The sequence below is a fragment of the Pezoporus flaviventris genome, unplaced genomic scaffold (genome assembly GCF_033815535.1).
Source record: "Pezoporus flaviventris isolate CSIRO_AGI_PZ_B2104156 unplaced genomic scaffold, CSIRO_AGI_Pfla_v1 ptg000094l, whole genome shotgun sequence".
Taxonomy (NCBI): Eukaryota; Metazoa; Chordata; class Aves; order Psittaciformes; family Psittacidae; genus Pezoporus; species Pezoporus flaviventris.
In genome coordinates this window covers 217,504-233,905 of record NW_026892642.1, presented here as the reverse complement: position 1 = coordinate 233,905, position 16,402 = coordinate 217,504, and the positions used below count along the sequence as shown (strand labels likewise).

The 16,402-nt window shown below is 51.0% G+C and overlaps 1 protein-coding gene and 1 long non-coding RNA gene across 2 annotated transcripts; one reads left to right on the top strand and one right to left on the bottom strand.

The window, feature by feature from the left end:
• Positions 1 to 563: 563 nt before the first annotated feature.
• Positions 564 to 2,366, bottom strand: LOC133281072 (serine/threonine-protein kinase pim-1-like; the record flags this gene model as incomplete). The annotated part of the gene is given in 7 exon segments (XM_061476235.1): positions 564 to 600; positions 602 to 695; positions 937 to 1,113; positions 1,321 to 1,687; positions 1,950 to 2,000; positions 2,085 to 2,186; positions 2,286 to 2,366. Coding segments are annotated over 7 exon segments (909 nt in total), but the record flags the coding sequence as incomplete, so codon positions are not given.
• Positions 2,367 to 12,047: 9,681 nt separating this feature from the next.
• On the top strand, positions 12,048 to 15,148 carry LOC133281073 (uncharacterized). Its single transcript, XR_009747372.1, has 3 exons — positions 12,048 to 12,123; positions 14,345 to 14,457; positions 14,888 to 15,148. It is a non-coding gene; the product is annotated as an uncharacterized LOC133281073 (long non-coding RNA).
• Positions 15,149 to 16,402: the final 1,254 nt, after the last annotated feature.

The window sequence follows — 16,402 nt, the reverse complement described above, 5'->3', positions numbered from 1 at the left end:
CACTGCATGTTGCTGGAGTTGTAGCTGTAGTGACAGTCCTTGCCATTGGAGTAGCCACGGTGCCTGTCGCTATTGTTGGTGTCACCGCAGTGGTTGTGGCTGGTGTTGGAGTAGCTGCAGTGCTCATGGCTGGTGTTGGAGTAGCCGCTTTGTCTGTTGCTTTGCTGTTACGTCTTGTCTCTCCTCACTGCAGAGCGTGAGAGACTGAATCAGCCTTGCTCAGGGTAAGTGCTAACCAGAAACCACTATACAATCGGTGTGTTACCAGCGTTATCCTCAGACTAAAGCCCAACCTCACCACTGCCCCAGCTACAAGAGGAGATATAACTCTTATGAGGTGTCCCTCTGACACCTATTGCTCTCCAAAGAACCCAGAAACCAATCCCCACAAGCCCCCCAATAACTGCAAAAGTCCCCCCAAAACACCCAACCTCACCAAACTCCCAAAACCCCCAAACACCCAAAACCACCCGCTCTCCGCAAAACCCAACCTGCCAAAACCCCCAAACCCCACACTCCCCCCAAGAGGCACCCCCAGCTTACTTGCCCAGCTGCTGGCTCAGGCTGTGAGGGTGGAGGGCGGCTGTCTCCTGGGGCAGTGGATGTTTGCAGCCAAGGGTGGTTGAACACATCGTCCAGGGATGGCCTGTCGCGAGCTCTCATGGACAAGCACCACCTGATGAGGTGCTGGCATTCTGGGGAGAATCCGGGAACTGCCGCTCAGTTGCAGGAGGCTCCTGCCTACCTTGTGCCACCGTCCGCAGCGCCCAGGCCTGGGTACGCTCAGAGCCGCACCCAGACCTCCTGATCCATGACTCGGTTTGGAGGAGAGCAGGATGGCAGGACATGGGCCACCTCCTCCAGCTGACCAAGGGCGATCAGCTGCCACCCCCTAAACCCCGACCTTCCCCTGCTGCTGCGAAGCCAGGTACCTACCGACAGAGATCCGGCGCTGGAAGAAGAGCTGCCCGCTGACGATGTCCTCGCAGCACCGGAAGGGGAGGACCCCGCACACCATCTCATACAGCAGCACGCCCAGGGACCAGATCGCCGCCGGACGCCCGTGGTAGCAGCGCCAGCGGAACCACTCCGGCGGGTAGTACAAAGGTGTTCCTACAACAGGATACGGGCGCACCTCATTAGGCAGATGCCGCCTGCTCCTGGATTCTCACCCGCGGATCCCCAGGGATGCAGGGGCTGCACCGGTGGCGCCACGGACGTGGGGACGCACACTCGGTGTGACCAGCCACCTCGTCATCAGCACGTGACTCTTGTTCACAAACTGCTCGGTACGGGAAGCACCCTGGGCTGTGGGCTCACCGCTAAATTTGGTGTAGACCGTGTCCCTGAGGAGGGTGCTGCAACCAAAGTCGATAAGCTTGACCTCTCTGGTGGCCAAGTTGATGATGATGTTCTTGGGCTTGATATCCCTGTGCAGGACACCGCGGCTGTGGCAGTGCCGCACAGCCACCAGCACCTGGAGGAAAATGCCCCGCGCCAGATCCTCGGGCAGGAACCTCCATTTTTTGATGAAGTCGGAGAGGTCCTGCGATGGCTCCGGACGCTCCAGAACCAGCACAAAGGAGTGGGGCAGCTCAAACCAATGGAGGAGCTGGATGATGGCACTGCAGCCGGAGCGCACCTTCCTCAACATGGCTATCTCCAAGGGAATGCGAGTGCCGCTGGGCTGCAGGGGGACCACGGCACCGTCAGCAGGGCCGATGCTGGCCCGGGGCTCCTGTGCCTCCCTGCCTGGGATGCTCTGATGCCCTCCTGCAGGTGCCCCCCGCAATCCCCAGGGATGCTCTGGTGCACCCCTACCCGGCCCGTGTCCCCTGGTGACTCCACACCCACTCCCCTCTCGCTGTCCCACTTTCCCCCCCGCCGGCCCCACCGGCTCACCCCCACCCGCTCTGCCCCGCACTGTCCCGGTGGCCCCGCGCACTCACCCGCTCGCCCCACGAGGAGATGCGCTCCCGAGCCACTCGTTTGATCGCCACCTGCGAGCCAAGGGCAGCGCTGGGCTGAGCTGAGCTGAGCCGAGCCCCGCCGCCTCCCCGGCCCGCCGCCGGGCCCGCCCTTACCGGGCTGTTGTCACACAGGCGGAGCCCCGAGTACACGGACGCGAAGCCGCCTCTCCCCAGCAGCGGTCCCACGCGGTAAAGCCGCTCGAAGCTCTCCTTGTCGTGCCCCGTGCGACAGACGCGGCCGCTGTCGCTGCGCGCGGGGTCCCCGCCGGCCCCCACCGGGCGCTCCGGGCCGAGCGGAGCCGCATCATTCCCGGCCTTTCCCGGCCGAGGCTCCGCGGCGCGCCGCTCCCCGCCGGTCCCGGAGCGCAGATAGGCCGACGGGTCAATGCGGGTCAGGAGGAGCACGGGCACCTTGCCCGACCGCGCTGCCGGTGACGGCACCCCCGCAGCAGCACCGCGCTCCGGGGTCTCGGGGGTCGCGGCTGCCGGGAGGCTGCGGGGCGGGGAGGGAGCGGGCGCTCCGCCGCCGGTCCGCGCTCCGCCGCCGGTCCGCGCTCCGCCGCCGGTCCGCGCTCCGCCGCCGGTCCGCGCTCCGCCGCCGGTCCGCGCTCCGCCGCCGGTCCGCGCTCCGCCGCCGGTCCGCGCTCCGCCGCCGGTCCGCGCTCCGCCGCCGGTCCGCGCTCCGCCGGGCACCTGTGGGTGGTGGCGGCCCCCGGCCGGCCCCAGGCGGGGCGGGGCCTGGGGGCGGGCCGGGGAGCGCCAGGGGCCGGCGCTGCCTCGCCAGACCCAGACCCAGCGGCGGCGGCTCGCCCAGCGCCGCCACTGCCAGTACCGGGAGAGGGGAGCGGTGCCGCGAGCCCCTGCGGGGGGACGCTGGGGGGACGGGGGAGGCACCATCGCGGGGAGCGGCGGAGGGCGGGCTCCGGACCGCCGAGAGCTGCCGCCGCCGCCTCACCTGGTGCTGCTGCCGCTGCTCCTGCCCAAGCCGCTGCCGCTCAGAAGCCGCTGCCGAAGCCGCTGCCGCTCAAAAGCCGCTCAGAAGCCGCTCAAAAGCCGCTGCTGCCGCCGCCGCCGCAGCCTCGCTGTCAACGGCTCTGTCCACGCGCGCCCCGGGCGCCCGCTGCCACCGGGCGGAGCGGCCGGCGGGGGGGGTCTCGCGGCCGCGGGAGCCCGGGGAACGGCGGAGCGGGCCCTGCCCAGCCCCGCGGCCGGGCTCGTGCGCCCCCCGCCCGGCAGCAGCATCCCCGCGGCCGAGCCTTTGGAAACTGAACCTGAGCCTTGGGACCCTGCGAACGAGGCTTTAGAACTGAAACCGGAGGCTTTGGGAAGTCACAAGGAGGCTGCGATTTACTGCTTATTTTATCCCCTTTTTCCTTTCCACAGAGGTGGATTGAGGTGAGATTGTGATGAACACATAAATGTATTGGCTTTCTCAAATCATAGGTGTGCTCACGTGCAGGATATAACTGTACGAGTTTACAGTAACAGAAACAAAACACGCTAAAGATACCAGACAGACAACAAGTTAAAAAGGTTCAGATCTCTTGATCTAAATGGAGTCACATAGCAAAAGAATTTGTAAAGGTAAGAGAAGGTGGGGGGTGAAGCTTGGTATAAGGAAAGCTAGTGCCTGGAAAACATAAAGTACTGTTTAGCTTAACTTAGGCTGTAGGAAGAGAACAATGTTTATGTTGTAAGTCTGGGGGATGTCGTGGCCCCACTTAAACATGAGTTAATTGTTTCACGCTGGTCTCCTAAAGTAGTTTTAAAGAGCAATATTTGTGTTGTAAGTCTGTGGTGAGATAACAGGCTTTAGTGGCCCCACTAAAAACGAATGAGTTATTTCACACCATCCTTATCAGTTCGTTTGGAGACAGAGCCTCCCAAGGCTCTGCTAGCTTGGGATACTCCTTGTCTGCCCATCCTGCAACAGATTTTGCAGGAAGGTCACGCTGTTTTAAATCCTTGCTAGTTATCAGAATAATTACAGATATAGCTGGTTGTGTGGTTGCTGGGGGGTCCAACTGTGCCAGAGGTGAAAAGTACACCGTGAGGAAGACTGCTTACTGCATCTTGAAGACCCCTGCTCACAAGAGGAAGACTGTTTACTTCATCCTCAAGCCCCCTGCTCACAATCACCACAGAGCAGTGCGCAGACGCCAAGAGGAGGAGACTTGTGATGATAAATTCTTGAAGCTCGTTCTAATATCCCCCGCCTATATGCGGGAATTATGAATATGCATGTAACTAATGTAATACTGAAAGTATATAAACCTGTACCAAATGCTAATCCCTTGCGCCTCTGGCTGCGGTCAGGCGCCCAGCGCTGTCGCTTTTGCTTTCTTGACTTTGTCCCTCACTAAACCCTCGTTACCTCGTTTAGAGGAGTGAGTTCGTATTTCACAAGCTCTCAGGAAGCTCTTCCCTGTGAGGGTGCTGAGGCGCTGGCGCAGGGTGCCCAGAGGAGCTGTTGCTGCCCCATCCCTGGCAGCGTTGGAGGCCGGGTTGGACACAGGGGCTCGGAGCAAGCTGCTCCTTCCATGTGGAAGGTGTCCCTGCCCGTGGCAGGGCTTGGAGCTGGAGGAGCTTTAAGGTCCCTTCACCCCAGCCCATCCGGTGCCTCTGGGATCCCATGGGGGGCGGCTCCTCCATGAGGAAAGGCCCCGCCCCTCACGGGGGTCCCGCTGCCCCCCCCCCTTTCACTCTCCCGGCCTTGCGCATGTGCCGGAGGCCGGACTACAGGTCCCAGCGTGCCCCGCGCGGGGGAGCCGTGCGCTGATTGGCTGCGGCGGAGGCGGGCCCAGGGCGTGAGGCGGAGCTGCAGCCGGCAATGGCGGCGGCCGAGCGGGAGGAGGTGAGGGTGAGCGGGCGCGGCGCGGGTCTGGGGGGCGCTGCAGAGCCCGGGGAGCGGGGCTGGGGGTCTGCGGCCCCCCGAGGCTCTGGGCAGTGGGGCCGGGCGCTGCGGGGGAATGCGGGGGGCGGGTGCGAGCGCTGGGCAGTGGGGCTGCGAGATGGCTGGGAGTGTGGGGTGCTGCGAAGCCGGGGCATGGGGGGCTGGGAGCTGTGGGGGTCCCGCAGCTTTCCGGCCCTGGGGATGGAGCGGGGCTGTTGTGGGGGGCCCTGGGGGCTGTTTCCCCCCGGGGGGGGAGGTGCTGCTGGGGCAGCCGATCCCCGGCACCCGGGGGGGGGGGGGGGGGGGATGGGGCAGAGGTGTCGTTGACTCTGAGCTGGGTTTTGGCTCCTGGAGCGGGATGGGGAGCAGGAAGGGAAGGATGAAAAACCCGAGGGTGGAGATAAGAACAGTTTAATAACCGAAGCACAATGTACTAGTGCTGGTAATAGTGAATGATGATAAGGGAAATAATAAGAAGAGGAAAAAAAAAAGGGAAAGGGAAAAAAAAAAACGCAATAAACACAAGTGATGCCCAATACAATTGCTCAGCACCCACTGAGTGATACCCAGCCCAACCCGAGCAGTGATCCTTCCCTTCCAGATAACTCCCCCCAGTTTATGTACAACTAAAACGTCAGTGTGTTGTCAGCATTGCTCTCGGAATAAAGCCAAAACACAGCAGAGCACCAGGTACTAGAAAGCAAACGAGCACTGTCCCAGCCACAACCAGGACAGTATCCACCCCTTATTCCATACCATTTATGTCATGCCAGGCCTCACACTTCCCACTGTCATCCTTCCTGTCTTTTGAGACTTATACCTATACACACACACACACACACACACACACACACACAGAGTTATCATTCCCTTAGTCTATGGACCGTCCATACAAAAGTCCGTTGAATTCATTCAGGCCCTGACCTGGGGCTCCATCTGCCATAGCAGTGTCTCCAGGCAGGAAAGATGGATGGTGTGTGGTGTTGGGTTGTTGGATGCTGAAGCCAGTTCCGATTCCATCACTGCGACCCTTGTCCAGTTTGATCAAAGTCCATTCTTCATTAATGGTGATCAAGGGAGTCAGGTTCAGATCCTCAGACCCACAGTGGTGGGGACAGGGGCCGCAAGGTGTCCCACGCAGTGATGGGTGTTCAGCCGCCATGGAAGCGATCATGGAATTCAGTATTACACAGCATCATAAAGTTCAATTCACTGGCTCTTTTCACCCCAAATCAGATCTCCTTCAGGTACATGCCGGACTTCCCCACCCTCCCGCAATACCCACCAAATGCCCCCAGCTCTTTGAGCAAAAGCAATCCCACGAGCGGGTTTTCTTTTGCCTGAATCGTCAATAACCCAGACACATCCTTTATGTGCCCCAGCACATCCTTTATGTGCACCCCAGGAACTTCATCTCCCTCTATGGTATGTAAAATTTGTAATTGGGCTGGGTCAGCCCTGTTGGCAGATCCTCTGGTGTTGAGCAAGCAGGTGGCCTTTGCTAAGTGTATCCCAGTGTTTGAAAGTCCCACCACCCGTTGCTCTCAGTGTGGTTTTCAGCAGCCCATTGTACCATTTGCATTTCAAGTCTCAGTGTGTTGAGAAGGGCCAGAACCTTTATTTGCCCTGCTGCTGATTTACTGTGGTCATCGAGCTGAAGGCTTTAGATGTGGGAGCAGTTGATCTAGGGCTTGTTCATGTAATTTTATGCCATCTAAAAACTAAACGGAGTTTCTCTCATTAAAGCTCTACAAATGCCCTTTAAATCCTAGCGCTTTTAATGTATGAGATAGCTGTGGATGGCCCGGTACACAGGCTACGCGTACAGCACCCTACAGTACAAAATATGTATGACCTTCCTGGTCACTGCGTGCGGCTGAAAATGAGTGTGGTGTCACAGGAGGTTATTTGAGGATGAACTGAAAATGTTCCAGGCCTTGTTTCTGGGGAAGTCTCTCGTTCCCAGGTTGTCCTGGTGCTCTGTGGACAGGCTTCTGGCCATGTGTTGTCTGTGCAGGTGTCTGGGAGGCTCCGTGCTTCGTCACGGAGTCGCATCCTGCACTGAGGTGACTCTTAGTTACTGCCGTAGCTCAAGCACAGGTTCTCGCCAACGGCTGCAGTCGCTGTGAGTGCTGGTTTTTGTAAACACGTTTTCTTGCAGGGGATTGTCTCTTCTGTGAAACGTTTGCATGGGATTTCTGTAGTTAAAAAAATACACAACTGCTTTGTTTTCCCCCTCTGCTTGCCTGTGGTGAGTAGGAAGGAGAAGGAGAATGCCTGGCAGAGACGGGTAAAGAAGAGAAAGGGGAAGAAACGAGCCCAGAGAAGCAGTGCGGAAGGTGCCAGTGAAGAGCAGGGAGAAGAGAAGCAGCAGCCTCCAGCAGGTCAGGCGAGAAAGTGCCCCTCCCAGAGCAGCGTCCCAGAAAAAGGAAGGCGGCGAGAAGTTGGAGTCTCAGGTGAGCCTCCTGCTGAGGGAATGGGTCGTGGGTTTTGGTGACTGATAAGTTGAAGGGTGAGAAGCAGTCTCTAGGTTCAGGCAGGCCTCGGTCAGACACAGCAGTGGAGCAGCTATTTATTTAACGTTTGTGCACAAACGGGTGTCCTGGCAAGCAGGCACACACAGCAAAGGCAGAACTTTGATTTGTATTTCCTTTCCCATCCTCAAGTTCCCTCCCTTGTTACCCCATTGGTTGGGGACTCCAAGGTTTACAGCCTCTCCGACGTGTATAATCTACGTGCTAACTGTCCCGCCTCTGGTTACACCTCCCCTTACTCAGTTTCGTACACCCCTTCCTCTTACTTCTTTCTTTCTCTCCTTTTAGGGTTTGATTTCATAACTCTCTGGCAGGCACATGATACCCCAACTTACTGCTTAACTACAGCAGCGGTTTGCACCGGCTTAGCTTCATAGGCTGTACAAAGATAGAGTTCTTTTGCACCACAGAGCGTGTCTGTTGCCCACAGATGCCGTTGTCTTTAAGCACAGAGTGTGCCTGTTTAAGTCACGGTATTTCAAACCCTATGTTTCGTTCCCTGAGTAACTTAGCCCCAGCCCCAATATTGCAAAGTCTTAGTATTACAAAACCTTAATATTGCAAAGCCTCATCCCGAATATGCAAACCCAACAGTGTTTCTCTCTCATGCGTGATTTTTCCCCATAGGGAGCCTGCCATTTTCTTTTCACAGAATCATAGAATGGTTTGGGTTGGAAAGGACCTTAAGATCATCCACTTCCAATTCCCCTGCCGCAGGCTGGGACACCACACGCTAGATCGTGTCGTCCAAGACTCCGTCCAGCCTGGCCTTAAGCACTGCCAGGGATGGAGCATCCACAGCCTCTCTGGGCAACCTGTTCCAGGGCCTCCCCACCCTCACAGTAAATGCAGTTGTTTTCATCATTCAGAGAATCTTTTTGGTAACGGATCAGCGCAGCTTACAGATGGCATCACAGATGGCACAGCTTCTAAGTACCCAAGTTTGGATCATTAATTCTTTTCTCCACCTTGGAGCAAGAGTAGTCCTAAAGCATTGCTGCCTGGTTCTTAGTTGTTCTCAACATGCACCAAGTAACAGAAAAGACCCGAAGGAGAAGCTCTTGGGGTTTTATTTCTGGTGTTTAGGCAGTGCCATTCGAGAGGAGACTGAGAGGTCTGGGAGCAGGCAGCTGTAAGCACACCTTCCTGGGATACCTGCGGAGCGGCTTGCTTTGCTTATCTCTGTTTCCCAGTGGTTTTAAATCCTGAATTGTGAGAATTAAGTGAATCCGTTGATCTCAAGAGAGCACTTCTGCATGGAAATAGCTGCTCAGGAGGGAAAGATGCCTCTTAGTCATGGTGCTTAAAAACTAGACGTACATTTGTTTGATTTTAAAATTCATACCCTTCAAAATGCACTGGCAAATGCATTGTGTCCCTTTCCAAATGCTGCAGTAAGCATTACTGAAGGCAATTCCATAGAACAGGGCAGTTTGGCAGGTGGCCTTTTTTCTTGCTTTCTGGTTGCACTGACTTTCCTTACCCTTCTCTACCCCCAGTGTGTCTTCTTTTCTTGCAGCTTATGTCTCACATTGCCCAGGCAGGTTTGTGACCTACATTGATATTCAGGCTTCCTACAGATACAAACCCGATCAGTGGAATTACTTGAAGCAGTTCTGCAGACCTGGTTTTAAGAGTCCTCACAAGGTCTGTGTGTATCAGGAGGAGATGGAATACATTTTGTTTCTTCAAGCAATGTGTAATAAGCATGATTTTACTGAGCTACAGCAAAGCTTTGAATTATTCTGATCTCACCATATAAGGAGTTGTCCCATACATACGCTTTGGCAGTGATTTGGTCAGGGATGAAGGTCTTGTATGCACATCCCATCTCTAACTCTTTCAGTGATTCCTGTTTCCTTAAAGAGTATCTGCAGCTACCCATGTGGTTGCAGTACTGTGAGAAGTATCCTTTAGTACTTAAGTACCCTGCAGCAGTGGAGCAGAGTGTCTCAAACCAGTTCTTAAGGCTCCTGTTGTGTAGAGCTCCTCAGTAATTTAGCTAGGCAAAGAAGTCTGTCTTTCGTGGAACTGATTTTGGACTCAAATGTACTGTGTGATTTCTCCCATCTCTAAACCGCCTTGCACTAAAGCTGTGTTAGTTGTGTTAAATTCTTACTCTTCTTTAGGAGAAAAGTAAGGGGGAGGCAAGGAGCGATTGCCCAGTCATTGCTGCTTTACCTGCCGATCCAAAGTGAAGAGGTCTTTTCTTTCTTGTCACTAGAAAAGTAAAGAATAGTCTTTTCCCAAATCCCATTGAGAGGCTGGATTCTCACATCATGAATGTGTCTTGCAGCTCCAGCAGTCAAGTTTGGGGAGGAGGCTACAGAGTCCAGTTTGGGGCATTTTCTCAGAGTGGGTGGGAAACAAAACCCACGTAGTTAATTCTGCTATTGTCGTGGTTTAAACCCAGTCAGGTAACTTGTATTCAGCATTCCCAGTTTTCCCCTTTTCAGTCTGTTGCTCAAGCTCTACGTGATGAAGGTTGTCCTTTGATGTTAATTCCAAGCAGGCCTTGTGAGTGGTTCTGTATCTTACACACATCTTAGCAGACTGTAAGCGTTCACATGAAATCACAACTCCAGCCTGAAAAGTGTTCTGTGGCAAGACCACGAGGAGCTGGCTTTTACCTGGCAGTGGCCTCCATTCAGTTTTAAACAGTTTGAAAGTATGAAGCTTTATCATCATTTTTTCTAGAGAGCCATCCATGGACACTTGGAGTGTGATTGGGTCAAGCTGAGCTCTTTCTTGCTCTTGAATCATTACTGATAAGAAGTGGTTTACGGTGCAAACTGTTCCTTCCAAAACATGTGAGCACCCAACCGAACCCAAGCCAACCTGTTGTCAGGAAGGAAATGCCACGACTGTAGGAAAGCTCCTCTGGGCAGCTGTTGAAGTTCAGGTGGTACTTGAGCCCAGTTAACCGGGCAGCTTGCTTTTCAGTGCTGCACATAGTGCTGCCTATGGAGAGCAGCAGAGGAATTAAGGGGACAAAAAGCTGGTTGTGTCACTGTGGTCAGCAGGTGCTTTTGAGTAGACAGGCAGAGGTCTCAGAGCTCAAGAGTATCTGTCACTGACCTAGAAGCTCATGCAAATAAGGAAGTGCTGTTACTTTTTTCCATGCTTTAAAATAGAGATTGTGTAAAGCAGGCCCAGGCTGTCAAAAAGAGAAAATAATGGATGAAGCGCTAAAGAATTAAAAATCTGTATGAAAAATGATGTGCTGACCCAAAAGACAGAAAATCATTTGCAAAGAAGTTCTTACCTTCTTTTTGCCTACAGCCAGAGGTGAAGATCAGAGAGGGAAGAAAAGAGACATGTTAGTTAAGTGTTTCCTGAGAATAAGTGGGGGAGTAGATATTGCAGACTGAATATTGAGCCCAGGCATCAGTGCTTATTGGAACCTGATAAGGAAAGTGCAGAACCAGTAGATAAAGGTGACGTACAGCTGTGTAAGAGGACTAACCTACTCTTCCCTTTGGAATGAAACCTAGGATTTGGTGCAGCAAAGAGCAGGGCAACATAAATGAGTATGTGAACGTCTGTCCTTGTCTCTCTCTTTTATAAACTCCTCCTCTCTCTGTCTTACCCATAGTTTCTGTCTTTTTTTCCATTGCTTCCTTTTTCTATTGCTTTCCATTCCTGCTTTCTTTTGGTATTTTGAATAGTTCTGAAGAGATGCTTCCTGGACTTCTCCATGAAGAGTGGTGTGCTGGCTGTGGCAAATCAGACTACCTTCAAAGACGGAAGAGGGAAAACAAGAAACGTAACCGACCTCAGGGGAGCTGCAAAGTAGGTTTTACCCTTCTTAAGTGCTTGTGTGTTGGATTCTGAGACTGTGAAATAATTTAGGAATTGAAAAACAAAGATCAGAATCTGTTGTATCAAATGGCTGAGGGTACCCGGATGAGACTTCCTGGTTGATGGTTTCTGTGCCTGAGCACTTGCAAAGTTCCAGTAGGGAAAACCAGCACTGTGGTATGCAGAAATGAGCAAGGAGCCAAAAGCTTTAGTGTTCCTCAGAATGACTGTCAGTTTTGAAAACATTCCACTTGGTTTTCCTGGCCAAAATTAATAGCAAGGAAAGTTAAAGGAGGTTCAAATTGAAGTCTTCATGCAGCAGGACTCGGGCCAGCCAGTGATGGCCTCAGCTCTTCCTTCCTACAGCAGCCTTCCTAGTACTGTGGATTGTCCTAGTACTTTTGCATCTCACCTCATCAGCATGCTCCTGGTTTTAGCACACGTCTGAAGGTCAAAAGGCAACGTCCTGGGCTCTGATGCCAGACAGCACCTCCCTTGCAGATGGACAGCAAGCATCTCCAGTGCTGGGTAGCAACCAGCTACTCTCCATCCTCAGGCAGTCTGGAGCACAGGGGTACCTTTTCTTACCTCTCGATCTGAGGCTGCCGCATTCTAGCACCTTCCCAGCAGTGCTAGCACCCGCACCTTAGGAAGTTTCCTTCTTCTGGCATCTACAGCTACATTGTTTGTTCTTTGACAAGATGATTCTTCATTTCTTCTGAGGAAACGTTAATATGGGCAAGCACTTTTCAGGACAGGAAAACAACTCCAGGAAGTCCTCCTTTTGCTTCACTGAGCTGTTTTCTGCTTCTCTGCTATTAGCAGTCTTGTCTTTTCTCAGCAGCATGAGTAATATCCTGGATGCAAGATCAATTGGAGTAAAAAGTTTTGAAGACTATGCTATTTCTTGGTACTGGATTTTAATGTAAGATTCTAATGGGTAATTTTATGTTTTTCCAAACTCACTATGGAATGTGTAGGGAATTGAAGAATTGATCACGTACGTGTTTGTTATCAAACCTACTTTTAAGCTTTGCCGTAATGTTGTTATGGTTCTGTATGTGAGGTAGGGATAGCACAGCATACATGCATACAGTATGGTCTGGAGTAGCTTTTTAATATCCTACCAGGCAGAAACCCAAGAGGTGCTGCTGTCTTCTGTTGCAGGACCCATCTGCCTGGTAATTCCAAACCTAAAAATTCTTGATTACGAGACTTTCAAACCAATTGCAGTTGCTAAATGTCGTGAGTATCTCTATAAAACACATCCCAATTTCCAAATTGATACTAGCAATATGTAGTTAAATTCATTGTAATACACAAATCCAGTGCAGCAGGCAAAGCAACTTAAAGAACAAAAACTACTGAACAGAGTTAGCTTTATCTTGCAATTCTTACTCAATAATGAGCAATTAGTAAAAATGCAGCACCAAAACAAAAGAAGTAGCTATTTTGCTGCAGCAGATCTGTGAGTATATATGCCTAAATGGCCGTTCCCTCTAGATCTGTTATTGAAATCAGACTCATGGTGCAGATTCTCTCAAAGGAGATGCTGCCCAACAGATGGGCTGGAGAGAGACTTGACCATTTTCTGAACAGACTTTCTCCATACTGAAGCCAGTTTCCCCATTTCAAATAGGATACTTTTATAAGGGATTGTTGTTACTTTTAAAGTAGTTGGGTAGAATTTTCCTCACACTTTTCACCAAATGACAGCATGCATCCAGTGATTTCTGGGCAAGCATATGAAAGTTCCAGAGTTTGGGTGATGAGAGTGAAGGCCTGATGGTGAAAGGAGGTGGGATGAAAAATCTAATATGGAATTGCTCTGTTCTTTTTATCCTACTCCCAAAGAACTGCTGCTTTCAAGGCTCAGTTTAAGGGAAGCACTCTATTAATGACGGTTGTTACCATGTATTCATTCAGTTTTGGTGTTACTAGAGCAAATCTGAAGCTAACCGTAGATAAAGGTATCTTACTACCTTGAAGAAGAGAGTCAGGAACTCCAAAATGACAGTGCTTTTTTTGAGGAATACATTCTGAATTTCAAACAAGCCATTCAGAAAGGGAACACGCATCATGCTGGGAAGCCTCTAAGGGGCTAGGACTTAAGACCAGTTTACAAAGGCTTAACTAAATAAACTGATGTTCTTTTTCTTGTCCCTCTGCCCGTCTGGCTTAGTTTGCCCAAGACATCCGGTTTTGATTGTTTGTGGTCAGGGTGACCCTTTTGTTATCTTTAGTCACTGGCTAAATAAACTGGGAACGTTCAGAAGAGAAGTTCCTGACCACAGGGAAGAAAAGGGTTTCATTTCTTTTGTGGCTGTTCTAACACAAAATTCTGATGTAACACCTCAAAGTTCTCGAGAAATGAAATGTTCTGTGAATCGTCTGAGCGGGATCTTTGTTGGATGGAACCATTGTTCCCACTGCTTTATTTGCATTGCTTTAGAAGAAACCTGCTGAGTAAAGGCCTTTTGCAGTCATTCTTTCCTTTCTGACTTGCTTTCTGGGAGTGAAATGAAAGCAAATGTTTCCTTAGCACAGACTTGATAAAGACACTGGAGATGTCCATCCTAGGGGTCCCACTGATGGCTCTGAACAGGTTCTTTTTATGGCTCACTATGCCCTGATCATTTTCTTCTCCGATGGGTAGAAAGGATCACTGGTTTTCCTCCTCAAATGAGTTCTTTTTTTTCTAGGAAAGCTCCTCAAATGTTACTTTCCTAATCTTGTTTCTGTGCAAGCAGGGATTTTAAATGGAGGACATAAACCAGTAACCTCCCCACACCCAGGTATTTCTCCCATTTAAGTTTGTGTGCTGTAGACTAGGCCATGGCCTGGAAAAGGCAGTGAGTTGGTCAGCCAGTGTAAATGACCAAACCAGACGTGTGCTGGTCCCATTCAGACGCCCTGAGAACTCGGTGTACGCAGACAATTGTGGCTGTGTCCAGATCATCATATATAATCTGTCTGTTTCTAACAGCAGAGAGCCATGAGGAAATATTTCATAAGGAAGATTTTGAAATACATTTTTGCAAACCGTTCTCCTACACGAGACGAAGGGACCCTCATTTGGAGTAAGAGGCGTGCAAGAAAGATGCTCACACTTGTTCTGCCTGGGTTTCTGTTTCTTGTCTTTCTAGTGGGCTGTTCGTTGCAATGATTGTGAGTCTGCTCTTCCTTGTGTTATTGAGGTTCACAGCTGGGATTCTCTTCTGGATTTTCATCTTTGGCGTGACTGGAATTATAGGTTATGGTAGGTGTAATCCTCCAGGCTCTGAGGCTGTTTTTCCTTATTGCTTGATTTTGGGCAAGGAAAGTAAGTGATTACATCAGTTAAATGCTGTAGTTGGGAGAACTAGTGCCTAGGTTTAGACTCAATTAAATGAGAAGGGCCTAAATGGCAGCAAAATTCAGTAAGAATCCAGCTGTGCTGATACTTAGCCCCAGATGTAGTAACCTGAACTATTTACCCCCAGTGTACTTAGTCCGCTTTCACTTGTTCTGATCTTTCTTATCTGTAGATGTGATGTTATAGCTGGCTAGTCTCGCAGTAACGCGTGTTTAGTTTTGCTTCCCTGACATGCTGAGGACAAAACGCTTCACTTGTCAAAGATTTAAATAACCCCAACCTTGTCTTGGCACTCTTCAAAAACGCTCATTTGATATTGATTGATTTTTAACAGGCATCTGGCATTGTCGCTGGGAGTACGACCATCTTAAAGGAATACCTGGATCTGAGCTCACTGTTTCTGGTACTGAATTCCAGACAGACTTGAGAGTGCACCTGCAGCTGAGGCAAACATGGTTAGCATTTAGTAAGTGCCCTTTAAACTTGGTATCCGTTAAGGGATGTTCAGAAGATTCAGTCGCTGTCTTGCTACAGTTTCTGCCTTGTTAAATCTCCTCCTCTACATATGTTGCTCATAGAAGTAATCAGAATTCACTTTCTTTGTATAGTACAAAAATCTACCTTTTCTGCAAAGCGACTAGCATATGTGTAAGGGGCCAGAATGCAGTCGCACTAGTGATGAGAGTGAAAAAGGCTTGTGTTCCTAGCATTCTACTTCCCGGGTGTTCAGTCTTCACAATGAGGAAGCAGAAGGCAAGAACTAAGTCCCGATGAAGATAAGGAGGGGCATTTTTGTCTCAGTCTGTTTATGCCCCCTCCTGGAGGGCCCCAGAAATGAGACGAATAACTGTGCATCTTTTGTAGACCTGTTTACATTCAGGTGACTGCATTTTCTTGGAGGCTGTCCTGTGGCTGTGTAATGAACCATCACAAATGTCATCACTTCTGGTTTTCAGAAGTGCTTCAGTGCTTTCTCTTACAAGGGCAGTGTATTTAAAACAATCCTACTGGAACAAGACAAGGAGGGGCACAAGAGAGAACAAATACCTGTCAAATACTATTTGTGCTGCTGTTACTACTCTATGAGCAGGCCCGAAGGCACTAACTGATGATGAATGGCACATAGCCTAAAGCAGTGCTTCTCCCAATTGGTAGCTAAATGAATAGAGCAGTAGTTTACTCCTTTAGTCTGCTTTCTCTGCTTTGTGTCTTCAGGTAACTGTGTTGGATCATTGAGCTCAGGAGCATCTTTGCATATTGTTGAGGCAGAGCTTTTTAGCATGCTGGCCCTAGAGAATATTAGGATTTTATTCCATCTTTCTGTGTAACTCCCCTGCCTGATACTTAGCAGCCAATGTACAGTTTATCCAGAGGTCAGTGTCACTTTCAGATGAGTGAATTGAGGTACTACTAATGGGGACAAGCTACCTTAACTTAAAAGGTCTGAACTGGGCTGAGACCAACTGCAAAGCAACCTGCCTATGTATTCCTTCATGGAGAACCCTATCAAAAATAGGTGCTGAAATGTGTGTAACAAAACCTTTGTTCTGAAGAAAGTCTGTGGCTCTGAGCACCACAGGGGTCACTTGCCACATTCAGTTCTGATGGCTAGGGGTACTGCTATCAGTACTGGGGATCGCAACTGAACATCATCTCTGACTATCTGGGTCTGGATTCTGAGGCTGTGTCAAAGCTGTGGGACCTGAAGCCAATTCCCCTGTCCCTGTGCAAACCTCCAGACGCCACGGCTGAGGGATACCTTCCCTTTGTCTTCCTCTCCCTCCACAGAACTCTTGGTTTCAGCTGGAGGAGACAGGGCCTGCTGTGTGTAACCATCCACCACCGCTGG